Genomic DNA, 15,056 nt, shown 5'->3' on the forward strand with positions numbered 1-15,056 from the left:
GGCTTTTTTATAATTATATCATTTAAGCCAAAATAACATTGACAGAGAGGATCTGCATAATGCAAAGTTATAACTCTTTTAAAAATATATCTTATAGAAATGGTAGAACCAAATTGTCAATCAATTTTGTTTTAAACAGGATTGCTTCAATTACAAGTTGGAAAAACATACTATTTGAAAACATACATATGAAAACATCATCACGGCCAATCAGGTAAAATATACAACAATTCACAAAATACGACAGACTTAATTAACGATTAAGCAATTGTAACATGCAAACAACCGGAAGTGAGTTTTAAAGGATATTTCAGCGGGTTTATCTAGCCAAAAAACAGTTCGAACCCAATATTTTTTCTTTCTGAAAATGTCCTGTTCAACGTCAGTAATATGTTATCACATAATTAATTTCTGTGTATTGTGACGAATGTTTTTATTGCAATTTTGTGTCTCTGTTGTTCTTGAAAGTTATCTTACTCATAAATTTTGAAATCAATGTGACTTGAAGCATAAGTTGAAATCTTATCTTTATTATCAATATCAGTATATAAAATGTCTGAATTAATCAAGTTCAAATTCGATACATACAGACATCGGTATCCCAGACATCAATTCAATATTTAAATGACCATTATTATAAGTGCAAAATCATTTATTTGTTCAAGGTTTATATCATCAATATTTTATATGATATCGACGATTTTGATTCTTTATCGACAATTCAAAATTATTTATCTGTTTAAATGTACGATAAGTTTCAATCGTCCTTAAACATTCGTTTGTTTTAAATTATACAGTTGTGTAGTTGTTAACTCTATCAATTATATATGTAAACTGTGGATATATTATTATCCGTTGGATACCAATTTCTGTGGATTTTGTGGTACAGGTAAATCACGAAATTAACTTTTCAGCTATTTTCAATTTTTCTACAGACTTGTATGTAGACCACGGCAAAACCACTAAATAAAATATCCATGAACATACACATTTTCCTTTATCCACGAAAATTTGTACCCCCGAAAATCAATGAATCCAGAGTACATAGCATATGAATAAGAAGATGTCATATAGGTGCCAATGATACCGCTCTCTATCCAAGTCACAATGTATAGAAAGTTAACTTTAAAAGTATACTCTGAAATGATCATAAACAGTTAGGGACTAAATTCAGAGGAAATTTGATTTTGAAAATATGCTAATTTAAAACTCACTTGTTACCTAAATTTCAAATAATGAACTTGATTTAAAATTAAATTATCAAACGGGAAACCGAAATCGTTTTATAAAATTAATCACCTCTTGGTCATTTTAAGCAAGTGAAAACACAACCATTTTTTTTGACAGCTAAACATTGCATTATAAAGGTTTTAATTTGTATTTAAAAAATAAAATAGTTAAAAAAAAAAAAACAAAAAAACAACAGATATCCTAGGTATTTCAAAAACGGGAAGTCTCTAATCATATGACAAAAATAAAAATCTCAAATACATCAAACGAATGTGTTTCAACTGACATATTTGTGACTTGGTGAAGGTGTTTTGTAATTTAGAAAATGGAGTATTAAATCAAATTAAACTTGGCTTCAATGCAAGGCAAATCTCTCATTTGTTTGACAGTTGCATAACATTCAATTATTTTGACATTAATTTAGAACAAGACACACAGATATATTTCGTTGCCCATTTTGCTTACAGAAATGTATTTTAATGATGACGATAAACAATTAAATCGATATCATTTTGTACATTGGTTATGTAAGCTTGAGTTTACAAAATGTATGTAATAATCTTTATGAAATGATATATGTACCGTTTAAAAAGAATTGTTTTTAAAATGTACATTCGTCGATATGTAAATTTTCATACTAGGGAATTTTTTCAAAGCATTTGTAATGCGTCCTTGTTGATTATTTTTTTTTTATTATCTGTAATCCAATTCAGTGATACAGCTTAAATCAATGTATTCAATAAAGAAGAAAAAAAAACAAAGAATAGGATTTATTATTCGTTGGAATAAATTTTAAGTATGAACCAATAATTAAAAATGTAGTGTACCTAAAATCTGAATATATATTTTCCCTTACATTTGTTGGATAATAGGCCTATGTACACATTTTTGACACTGTTTCCCTTCTTTTCAAAGTTGCATGTTGCGATACCTTGTTTTTGTGTTTATTTAGTTGAACGATTACATAAGTGTGTGTTTGAGTAAATGAACATTAGTGATATCACCTTTTGAAATAACTTAAAATGAAATGCATAGATTTTTTAATGTTTTCTTATGTTTTTATCTCTGGATATTTTGTAACCAAATGTAGATTTGATATAACAATAACTTTTGCAATGTTAACCAAATTGATATATTAGAAAAGTTAATTGCATTGGTGAAATACAGTTGATAGAAAAAACATGAACTTACTTCTTGTTTACATATAAATATACAACGATTACACTCTTGTTAATTTAATTGGCCATGCATTTAATTGATGAAATGGTATCGTATAAGTGTTTAATGCATATATGATTGTTTTTGACACAAACACACACACACACACACATACACACATCAACACCAACACACACACACACACACACGCACAACAGGAGAGAGAGAGAGAGAGAGAGAATACAATCACCGTATGAAATGAATACCACCTGAATGAATTATACATACCTAATATATATATAAAATATATGAATTCGTAAGATTTGACGAATTAGCAAATCTTTTCTGCATCTAATAATGTTAGGAACGAAAAGTGGACATTTCATCCAAGTTATGAAATATTGACAGAACATGAAATCATGTTCCTGACCGCCCAAAACAAAAAAAAACTGATTATTATCCCATTGATAATCATGTTTTCTGACTTTTTTTTAATTAATTTTTTTTGTGAGTTAAACTTTTTAAATAAAAATTTTTTTTTCTGATAACTCTTATATGCAATGTGCACTCATTCAACGTGTTCAACATAAGATAAATACAAATTTCAATTGTATGTCTGTCATACAGTGCATATTTCTTGTATTTGAACTAAGTTGTTTAAAGTGTTTTCAATTCGAACACATATAAATCTAAATGTGTTTGTATCGTGGTAACACAGGATTTTATCTAACTTGTTAAAAAATGTGTACTTCAAATTTATGCTGATACATGCGATACTGGATGTAATCGACTTATTTGAAAATATCCCTTATCTTAAAGGATAAACTTCAGTATTATCATGCGACATCGCTAGGTATACAAGCAAAATACATAGTACACATCATCATAGTTTAGACGATGAAGTTTCGTGGTAGTAGTATCGCTATTTTTTCTCTTATCCTACCAAACATTTTGCATGCAAAATATTGTGTCAATATACCACCATTTTTGAGTCGCTTGAGAGATGGAGTTGATATTACAAAACTCGACCTTTTACCGCTAGATTGGGGTACTGATGATGGATTTAAGAACCCTGTCATTGATTTTACTTGTGATGGTGGACAAATGAGAAATATTAATAATGTAAGAATATAATAGTACGATTAGAAAAACAATATTTAAAAAACACAACTCATTATCTCCATTCTTCAGTTTCTGGATTTTTTATATACATTATATTTGTGTTTTTATCAAACATTTTCTCGTGGATAGATTATGTGGTCGATTATTATTTTAGTGTTTGTAACATGTGTAAGGTTTGATGATATTGAACAATATTTTGTGTCTTTATTTCACTTTTTATTATTTCCTATATTCAATCATCGCATACACAACGTAGGGAATAAGTAACAAGCTTACTTGAGAATTTATGTCACACTCTTACCATAAATTTCAAAAAATAATAATAACAGGCATTCTATTAAACCATATACTTTTGAAGATTTTCGATCATGTGTAATTTCATTTTTTGTGTTTCTTTAGTTCTTATACCATTGTATAACGTGACTCATTACTTTAAAATATTCCATCAATATGATATTGTTTTATTATATGTCATAATGTTATATTTCTATTATGAATAAGAAAACACGCTGAACCACAAACTTTAAAATTATTCACTCGCATAGTGGAATGAACTATTTGTGGATTCTTATAAATTCTATATACATTTTGGACTATTTTAAATCTCGGTCTACTTCTGAAATTAATTCAAACATAACCCTTTATGCTAAAATTGCACATGTTAATCTTTAAATTAGATTTTCCTCTGAGTTCAGTGTTTTGTTAATTTACTTTTTCCTAGAACATAGAGACGTCAGTCATAAATTGATTTAGAATTATAGTAAAACATGCCGATGTTATAAATTTATCTGTAATTTACTTTTTTAAATACATTTATAAATCCCCTTTTTATCTGGTCAAAAATCCTATTATAGTTATATGCTGGCTTTTAAGAATTTTTTCAAAACCTGTATTGTGTCGTAATACTTCAAGTAAGAGGGAGTAATAAATACTACCGATTTCAGCAAAGTTATATGTTGTGCCATATTTTACGTGTTTTGTAAACTGGTTACAAAACACACACAACTCGATAAATTCCATACGTCTATATCACTTTTCTTGGGTAATTGTCACAGAGAACACTCATGGCCGAAAATTTAAAATCTAAAGAAGTATAAGAACCGAAACAATTGCACAGCTATATAAGCCAATAGGTAAAAGCCGAGATAGATCAATTTTGCCGGAGGCATGCTTAAGATTTCTTAATTGATAAATGCAATATTGAACACAGTCTTTCTTAAATCCTTACAGCAGTGTTGGCTATTGCTAATGATAACATATCGGTCCGATAGTTCACATAAATCAATATTCACTAAATAACAACATTTTATAAATTTCACACATTCGCAGGACTATTCTGGATGTATGTTTATCAGAAACAATGAGGAAATATTTAAAAGCGAAGAGGCTCAGAACTGAAATTGACGAATAGCTGTATGGTTAAAAGGTCTTCAACATAATAGCCAAATTTATCAATGATAAACTCTTCAGTTTAATTCTTAGTTTCTTTATAATTTCTTATTACGGTTTTTAAAAAAAAAAACGTTTCTCAATTACCTATTTTCTAACTTAAGGTAAAAATTTGTTATAAAACCAGATTTAATCCACAACTTTCTACATACGGAAATGTTGTACCAACCAATTATTATTCGTTGAAATAATTCGAACTTAAGCATTAATCGTAGGTGCGATTTTTTTATTCGTTCAATACTGCCGGGTCTTCTTGATCTATACCCATGACATTATGATATTATGAATAGATATTGTTACGATACTGTTGTCAGACTATTAAGGATTGCATAGTCATATTGATTCACTCATAGGGTGCATCAGTAATAGGCATACTTATTCTAAAACCAGGTGTTGACAAAATACGGGTTATGTTTTTCTGATATATTTTTCTAATGATATAATACTTAACTTCTTACAGGAGTTGTTGAACTTAATTTTTTTTTATCTTTATTAAGTATTGAACTTAATTTTCATATGATGAAAACATAATCTTTCAATCAGTCGCGGTGGTATGGGTGTGTTTAGCCATCTTGGATTGGAAATAAACAAATGTGCAGATTTTCAATCAAGTAAGCAACATGTTATACAGGAATGCAAACAACAAATGAAAATTTTCATTTATTAGAACAAATAAATACTATAATAACTTTTAAATATTGATGTTCTTTACAAATATAGATTTTATTTGCTTGATTTTTTAAGTTTTACAATTGGAATTTTCAGGGGAAGTTACTCTAAAATAGTGTATTTTTTAAAGGAATCTAAATTGAATTTTGCTATTTGCATTTCAGCCGGTAACAACGCTACAAACCACCTTCAGTTGCGGGATTTTCTCGCTGTGTTGAAGACTCATTAGGTTCCTTTGATTCTTGTCTACTTTTTAGTCAGATTGTTGTCTCTTTTAAATATTCCCCTTTCCAATTCTCAATTTTACCATAATTTACTACTGTATAGTTTAAAGATAATATGCAGTTATTTTACATTTTATTTTCAAACAATCTCTGAGTTTGTATTAATCAAACAAATTGATATGTCACACATTGCAACTGTTTCAAAGTGACTAGCAGTCAGACTAAATCGTCGATCGTATGACATAATTTGATATAAACCCATTTCAGTTCATATTTTAGCCATTTCTTGCAAAGAAAATACAAGAAGCTTCAATGTAGATATATTTTTAATCGCTTAGAAAAAATAATTTTAATAACTGTAAATATGAATTATTATATCTTTTTAGAAGCAGTATGATATACCAGATCAGGTTTGGAGCGTCATTAATATTCCAAATGGATTACTGTCGTCAAAAACCGAAATCCAGAAAACAAGCCGTGGTGTGAAACAATCTATGGGGATAAAAGTGGATGTTGGTTACGGGGAGGGAATATTTTCTTCGAGTGGGTCATACAAGACAATACAAAATTATATTACAAACTCATCAAGGTATATAGAGGACGTGACATCATATACATCTGGATATAAGATAATATTGAAGCCATATTGGGCATTGGAATTTGGTCAAATTGCACAAATGTACATTAACAAACGCCTCCCTAAAACTTTTAATGACAGCACGTGTTTGCAATATATGGAATTCATTAAAACATTTGGAACCCATGTCTTCAACCATGGAAAATTCGGAGGTCTTCTGAGGTTGGTTCTAGCTACAGATGAAAGCTACTATCTGGACAAAAAGGACAGTCAAGTTGAGGCACAGGCAAAAGCTACATTTTTTAATACTATAAAACTAGGCGGCGGTGGTTCGTCAGGTACACAGACAGTTGACGAGGCGTTCACAAGAGCGACTAGAAAAGATGTCAGGTAATCATGTAGGTCATCACTACATATAGATAACCAAACAATTTTAGAATGCTCTTGGCAAATGCTAATTTCTTTTTGGAAGATTATCTGCAGGAAAATGTCTTTAAACTTATTTGTTATTTCTGATTAGGCATTTCGCTTCTGTATTTCCTGCATCTTTTTTTATCCAACATCAAATATATTTCGTAGGTGCTATAGAACCAAAAGGACATAAATATAGATAACAAAATAAAAGTTCAACTTTGCCTGAGAAGGTAAAACCCTTAGATACTTTCAATTTAATCAACACACAATTTTAGAAAAGTTTGTTATAAATCATGTCTATTTAGTCATACTGTAGCATATTAATCTATTGCAATAAAAATTCATAATTTCAAATAAAATTTGTAGATTTAGCTAACTAATTCCTTATATTAGTATAAAATAACATTCGTTTATAGTGGAACATTGTTTTAACAATGTATTAGCTAAAATTAAAATTTGCTTGCTAGTCCCTCTCTGCGATCACTAAAAATAGCTCTGGCTCATTTCTCAATCAATCTATCATGAAGGGAAGTAACTTCATGCAATTCTCATTCATAGTCTATTTCAAAAATGATTAAAAGTTCTTTATATTGGTATGTAAAAATTTTAAACGTTTCAAATTTATGAAATTATATTCGTACATCAATTGTTTTGATACATCAATAACAAAAACTGAAATATATTGCATTGATTCATTTTGTTATTATTCAAAATTATATCAGAAACCTAAACATATTTATAAAAAAATAAACCATTTAAGGGGAGACAATTCTCGTATAATTTTTTTTTGCAATTGGCACATACTACCATGGAATGTCACTCATCATACAAATGGCACATCCATATAATTAATTAACTGCGCAATCGTGCTCCACCTTCAATGATGATTCTGAATTATAAATATAACCAAAAGTTGTTAATCTATAGATTACTTACTTACAACTCCCGTTAGCGCCATGTGTCGCATAGGGCGCGAATGGAAGCCTTCCATCTGAGTCTGTCTGCTGCTGCTTGTTGTGCTTCTCCCCATGTTCTCCATCCAAACTCTGTTCTTTCCTTATCTACCATTCGTCTCCAAGTTTCTTTTGGTCTTCCTACATTTCTCTTTCCTGGTGGTGTCCATGTCAAGGCGATTCTACAATCATTCCATGGGTCCATCCTCAGGATGTGACCTATCCAACTCCATCTCCTGATCTTAATGGTGTTGGTTATGCTGCACATGTTGGCTTTTTGTAGCAGTTCTGTGTTGGATATCGTAGTTGGCCAAAATATCTTAAAGATTCTACGCAAGTTCCTGGTGTTGTAGGTGTTAAGTCTATCTCCATCTCTCTTGCTTATCTTCCAACATTCTGCCCCATATAGCAACACTGATATAACATTGCTTTTATAAATTTTCATTTTGGTGTTTCTACTGTATTGGTTTGATGTCCATATTTTTCTTAGCTTATAGTATGCTGCTCTTGCTTTTTTAATTCTATTCCTTATGTCGGCTGTTGCATTGTCGTTGGTATCTATGACCGATCCAAGGTATGTGAAGCTGTCTACTATCTCTATTTCTTCGTTGTTCAATGTAATAGGCTGGATGTTGTTTGCCTTTACACACATTATTTTACTCTTTTTCTTGTTTATTTCTAAGCCAGTTGTTTTAGCTATCTTTTGTATATCATCTGTTTTAGCTTGCAGCTGTGTTCTTGTTGCTGATAGGAGAGCAATATCATCTGCAAAATCAAGATCTTCTAATACCTGTAGTCTTCCCCAGTTGATACCACGCTTTTTCTGTGTTGTTTGCTTCATTGTCCAATCTATAACCAGTAAGAAAAGGAATCCAGACATTACACAACCTTGTCTGACTCCTGATTTAATGTGGAACCATTCCGAATGTTTACCCTCATGTTCTACTACACAACTGAAGTTATCATAAAATGCTTGTACCATCCTGATTATTTTACCTGGGATTCCATAGTTTGCCATGATCTTTTTTAAGGTTTCTCGATGGATAGTGTCAAATGCTCTTCTGAAGTCGATGAAGTTGATAAATAGGGGGCTGTTCCATTCAATGCATTGTTCTATAATATTTCTAAGGATGAATATTTGGTTGATACAGCCTCGACCTCTTCGGAACCCAGCTTGTTCTTTACGTAGTATGTTGTCAATAGCATCTTTAATTCTGTTGATGATGATTCTGCAGAGGACCTTCCCAGGTACAGATAGTAAGGTTATTCCTCTCCAGTTTTCACACTCTTCTAAATTTCCTTTTTTTGAGAGTTTGATTATAATTCCTTTTTGCCAGTCTGTTGGTATTTCTTCCCTGTTCCAAATTTTGGTAAATAAATGGCAAAAGACTTTTGCTATTGTGCCTACATCAGTTTTCAATAGTTCAGCTTGTATGTTGTCAATACCTGGAGCCTTACCATTACTGAGTGCCTTTATGCTCTTTATTATCTCTTCTATGGTTGGTGGTTCAATATTCATATCGACAACATCTGAAGGATGAATATCGGCTAGTACTGGTGGATCTTTCGCATTTAAAATCTCTTCAAAGTGTTCTTTCCATCTCTCTAACTGTTCCTTCTCGCTGGTTATAACATGTCCCTCTTTTGACTTTACAGGTCTGTTCCCTCTCATGCTGCTGTTGGAAATTTTCTTACTCAGCATATATAGCTTGTTCTGCTCTCCTCTATTTGCTGCCTCTTCTGCACTTTTTGCAATATTATCAATATATTTTCTCTTATCATCTCTGGTACTAAACTTTACCTCCTTGTTCTTATCCTTATAATCTTTCTCAAGCTTTTCTTTCTGTCTTTGTGATCTTGTAGCATTAATTTTTTGTTTTATCTGTTTACGTTCTTGTATTTTGTGGATACTGTTGGTAGTAATCCATTCTGGTTGTTTTCTGTCTTTAAATCCCAATGTTTGCTCACCAACCTCACATATTGCTTGTTTAATATCTATCCACTGTTCTTCTATGCCTTCTGTTTCTCCCAATACCTGGAATCTGTTCCTTAACTCAAGAACGGAGAACTATTTCGGGATTATTGTCAGACTAACAACATTGTAATTTGCTCCAGCATATTCCAACATAAAGATATTCATAAATATACATGGACGTCACCAGACGGAAACATCAAGAATCAGATTGATCACATCACTATTGACAAAAGGTTTAGAGGATCTATGGAAGATGTACGGTCATATAGAGGTGCTGATGTTGGTAGTGACCATGAACTACTTATATCCAGAGTTAAGCTTAAACTTTGTAGACAGAGAGTAAATCAGGGACAGAAGAAAAGATATGACACAGATAAGCTAAAGATACCAAAAGTTGCACAAGAGTTCAAACTTGAGTTAATCTATAGATAGTGAAGAATAATGAAATCTAACTCACTGTAAAAATATTTGTTTGCACTTTTTCAGAAAAATTCTCGAGCAACTTTACTTTCATAGCTCAAAATTAACGTTTTTACAGAATATTTGAATAGAGTAGTTACAGATTATTCGCTTCTCAAAGTGTAAGACGCAATAAAAATCGTATGCTTGCACAATCTTACCGAAATACGGATTTAATTAAGTCCTAAACGTTTTGACATTTGTTCGTATATTGTTATCGAAAACCGGTTTAAACAAATCACAAATAGGTGTTAAGATCCGACTAAATACCTATTTCCCGATATGGTCTGTAAAATTGCTACATACTGACCGACTTAGGTGATGATACTCAACTGCTTATGCATTATCCGAAGATTAGATATTTCATAGAAATGAATAGAATAGTTTTACCTGTAAGAGTAATGATATGCATTATGCCATGATTCTATGGTTATACATGTACAAATGTATGTTCTTTTTCGTATTCATATTATGCCTTACCATGGAATAAAACAAAAAATATTTCTATAATTTGAATCATATGTCTATACTTACTTATGCTTTGTTACTATTGTAGATACTATGGAGGTACTACCAATTTGATTGACACTAAAGGAATAACAGCATGGCAACCAACAGTAGAAAGGAACCCTTGGTTATTTGGCGGGAGTTTGACGGAAATATCTGAAATGATTGCTGACATTAGTAAACAGCAGTCAATGAAAAGAGCAGTACAGGTACTAGTTTTCAATCTATTAATTATATTTTGTTAGTACTTATTGCTAAGGAATTGATTCCTATTCATTAATTTGTATGACAGTTTTATAAGTTTCCATGATCTAAAGAAACATTATGTTTGTTACAGGTTTATATGGATAAAGCATATTTGAAAGAACTACTCAGAATTGTTGCACGGTATTACACAAGTCGGGAATGGGACCAGCATAGAAGCCTTTTAAGAAACTACAGTGAACAAGTGAATGCAATGTTACAACAGAATTTACCAACCCACAATGCAATAGTGACTCTTTCAAAAACCATAGAGAATGCAACAGTAATTCCTAGCTGGTTTCGTGGTTCACGTTTATGCTATGATTGGAAAGCTGATGGTGACAACAGACAATGTAGTAAAAATGGTGAATCGACAGGCTCACTATGTGCAAATGTCAACCAGTGGACAGGTTACTACAGGGATGATACCGATGCACGTAGTGGAGGATGTCTCATGAAATGGGGTATTAAGTCTAGTGGGTACGACGATTGGTTTAGAAATGTTAGTATATGTTATAAATGGAGGCCTGAATCTGACGGCGGTCAGTGTGGAAGTGGTACATCGGGAGTCACCTGCGCAAATGTGAACTCTTACACCGATTATTATAAAGATGATACAGACAGAAGAGGTGGTGGATGTTTCATGCAGTGGAAGTTATCGGTTCCGACAAGTGCTCCAATGTGGATACAGAATGCTGAAATTTGTTATAAGTGGGATTCAGACGGTGACGGAGAACAATGTGGAAGGGGTGTATCAAAGATTTTGTGCGCAAGAGCAAACTCATACACTGAGGCTTATCGTGATGATTCTGATAGACGTAATGGAGGATGCTCCATGAGCTGGCGCATAAAAGTTATCCCTTGAATTTAAGAACTTTTTATTTTATAAAATCAGTTATGATTATGAAATAATTTAAACACGGATGAGGTTTTTTTCTAATTCATCACCGGTTAATACATGTAATACGTCTTTCTTAGTTATTTCGTTATAAGTGTTCTAAAATATATTTTTCCTTAGTCCTCCAAATACATTGAAAGGGATCCGGGACAGTATTTTATTGCTTTAATAAAACATTACATTCAGTATAATTAAAGTGATCCCAGATCCTTCCTTTCAGAGTTGAGGTAGTATAAGAGCATTTGAACACCACCAAAGGCCTTTTTTTATTACTATCAACAATGCGACAATAAAAAGAAAGGAAGGCAGTTCATTCGTAAAAGATTATACTAAAAAAATCAAGACAATAAAAAGTAAAATAACAAAAATACTGAACTTCGAGGACAATTCAAAACGGAATGTCCCTTAAAAAAAGCCAAAATTAAAAGTTAAAACACACCAAACGATTGGATAAGAACTGTCTATTCCTGACTTGGTTGCACGAATTTTAGTTTGCCGAAAAGGGTGAATTAAAACCTGGTATGACAGACGCATCAAAATCCATCATATAGACAACGATGTGTAAACAAAACAAACAGACATAAAAAGTAAAAATGCCAAAAAAAAGAAGTACAGCAATCAACAATTATGTAACAAAGAAACACAAAATGAAGGACAAGGATACAAAAATTCACCAAAGTACAATAAAGAAACAAACACAAAATCAAGAGTTAAAAGATAAAATGACGGTGTGTATAAGCACATAGTAACGTCAAATGTAACAAAGAAACAAAACAAGGCATATAGATAAAGCACATAAGCAAAAATGAACAGAATGTTTAACCAAATAACAATAACAGAATGACAACGAAGCGTTAACAAAACAAGCAGACATAATAAGTAAAAATGCCAAAAAATACAGTACAGCAATTATGTAACAAAGACACACAAAAGGCATAGATGCAAAGCACAAATTCAAAGACAAGGATACAAACATTCACCATAGTACAATAACGCAAAAGAGGTATGTATAAGTACAGAGCCACGTCAAATAGCTAGATATAATACAAACAGACTAACCAGTAACAGCAATAGTCATAAAGACAAAGAAAAGAGTACTACACATGACAAATTCGACAACTTCGTTGTTAACAGGAAAATACATCTTTTTTTTAAATGGAATGAATTCGATAACATAAAATATTTTAGTTTGTCTAAGAAACACAACAACGCATATAAAAAAAACTTGCAAAAATAAAAGGAAAAAACACAAAAACTCAAAAACAAACGGACACTTCTCATCATGGGCTACGAGAGCAGAAATTATAGCAGTATTGCATAAAATTTAGAAAGGAAATGGTGAATATGTCAAAGCGACAACCACCCGATCATAGAGCAGACAACAGCCGAAGGCAACCAATGGGTCTTCAATGTAGCGAGAATTCCCGCACCCGTAGGTGTCCTTCAGCTGGCCCCTAAAAATATGCATAATAGTACAGTGATAATGGACGTCATACTAAACTCCGAATTATACACAAGAAACTAAAATTTAAAATCATACAAGACTAAAAAAGGCCAGAGGCTCCTGACTTGGGACAGGCGCAAAATTGCGGCGGGGTTAAACATGTTTATGAGATCTGAACCCTCCCCCTATACATCTAGCCAATGTAGAAAAGTAAAAGAATAACAATACGCACATTAAAATTCAGTTCAAGAGAAGTCAGAGTCTGATGTCAAAAGATGAAACATACAATGTTGATCTTTTTTATTAAAATAAAATTCCGTCTCAAATTTAAATGGAATCAATTTTCAAGAAATAAACATTGCAACCAGTGCATGCCGTATATTACAATACTACATGAAATCAATAATTTTTCGGTTGTTCAAATTATCCCTGTACCGTGCACATGCAATCCTAGTGGCAAACATAATTTGGCAAAAGAAACAAATACAAAATCAAGAGACGAAGCAAAAGAACCAAAAGATAAAATAGATATACCAAATCGCGACCAAAATGTGAAGTCATAAAAAAATCATCAACAGAACTAACGACCGCTCAAAGAACATTATTGTTTCAAGTTTGTGCCGACTTAAAGAAAGACTTGGAAAACTTATAGCCGATCTGAAAACATGGGAAGGAAGAATGTGTCTTTGCGAATATGATTTTGAAGAAAACGAAGAAAAAGAAAATGGCCAAAAAAAGTATTTTTCAATTTTTTTAATTTAACAAAACAATTACGTTCACGCCATAAGCAGAGAACAATGGTTAGACGAGAATATTCAGAACGTTAGAAAAACGTGAGATGGAAGCAAAGGTTAAACCTAGAACGTTAAATTTACCTATGACCTTTACCTTAATTCCAAGGTCATAAAACAAGGGCTTCAAATCGAAAGACCATAGGTCTTAATTACATATGGTTAATGAGTTATATCACTTAATGCCAAAATTTAAATTTAAGAGGGGAGAAAACTCCAATTTAATATAAGCGTACCCTTTCAGCCAAAATTTATGTGTAACGATATGTCGCAACTTATTACAGTTTAGTAATGATATGGTGTCGATATTTTATACGGTTTTTAATGAATTGAAAATAAGCCGAAATCAAAATTTAAAAAACAGCCTCAACCTTTGACCTTGACCTTATTTTCTTATTTTTTTTTTACCAAGGACCTCAAATAAAAAGATCAGCACTTGTGGTTTACAAGATTGAAATGCAAATCACTTAAATTAAATGCAAGTAAAGAAATAACTCAGTATTCAGCACTTCTGTGTTGACTGCAGTTATCATTGATATGTTCATATTTAATAAAATTAGAAGACCATATTATTTACCTCAGTTTAGGATAGATCTTGAATATATATTATATCCCATCATCCCGATGTCGATATACATGTATATCGTGTCAAGATAACACGATATACGATTCGGGATTTAAACATAAATAAAGAGTTAAAGTGCATATATATTGTTGTAAACATGGCTTACAGTTATGCTATATATATATACAATGATGTTATGCAAAAGAGAAGCGGGAGCCAAGTATGCCTTGTATACCACAGGGACAAATACACCCATTGGTTCGAAAAAATAATGGAAAAAAACAAATAAAAAGACAAATATTAAACAGTGTACAAACACACCATTAAAAGCTTAAAATTGAGCAAACATAACTTGCAAAACAATTAAGATGATGTCAC

General features: G+C 31.7%; 1 protein-coding gene across 1 annotated transcript; it reads left to right on the top strand.

The window, feature by feature from the left end:
- The first annotated feature begins 3,241 nt into the window (after positions 1-3,241).
- On the top strand, positions 3,242-12,091 carry LOC143042304 (perivitellin-2 67 kDa subunit-like). Its single transcript, XM_076214577.1, has 4 exons — positions 3,242-3,510; positions 6,239-6,819; positions 10,787-10,946; positions 11,075-12,091. The coding sequence occupies exons 1-4, from the start codon at positions 3,286-3,288 to the stop codon at positions 11,843-11,845; spliced, it is 1,737 nt and encodes a 578-aa protein (XP_076070692.1). The 5' UTR covers positions 3,242-3,285; the 3' UTR covers positions 11,846-12,091.
- Positions 12,092-15,056: the final 2,965 nt, after the last annotated feature.

The sequence above is a fragment of the Mytilus galloprovincialis genome, chromosome 8 (assembly GCF_965363235.1).
Source record: "Mytilus galloprovincialis chromosome 8, xbMytGall1.hap1.1, whole genome shotgun sequence".
NCBI lineage: Eukaryota > Metazoa > Mollusca > Bivalvia > Mytilida > Mytilidae > Mytilus > Mytilus galloprovincialis.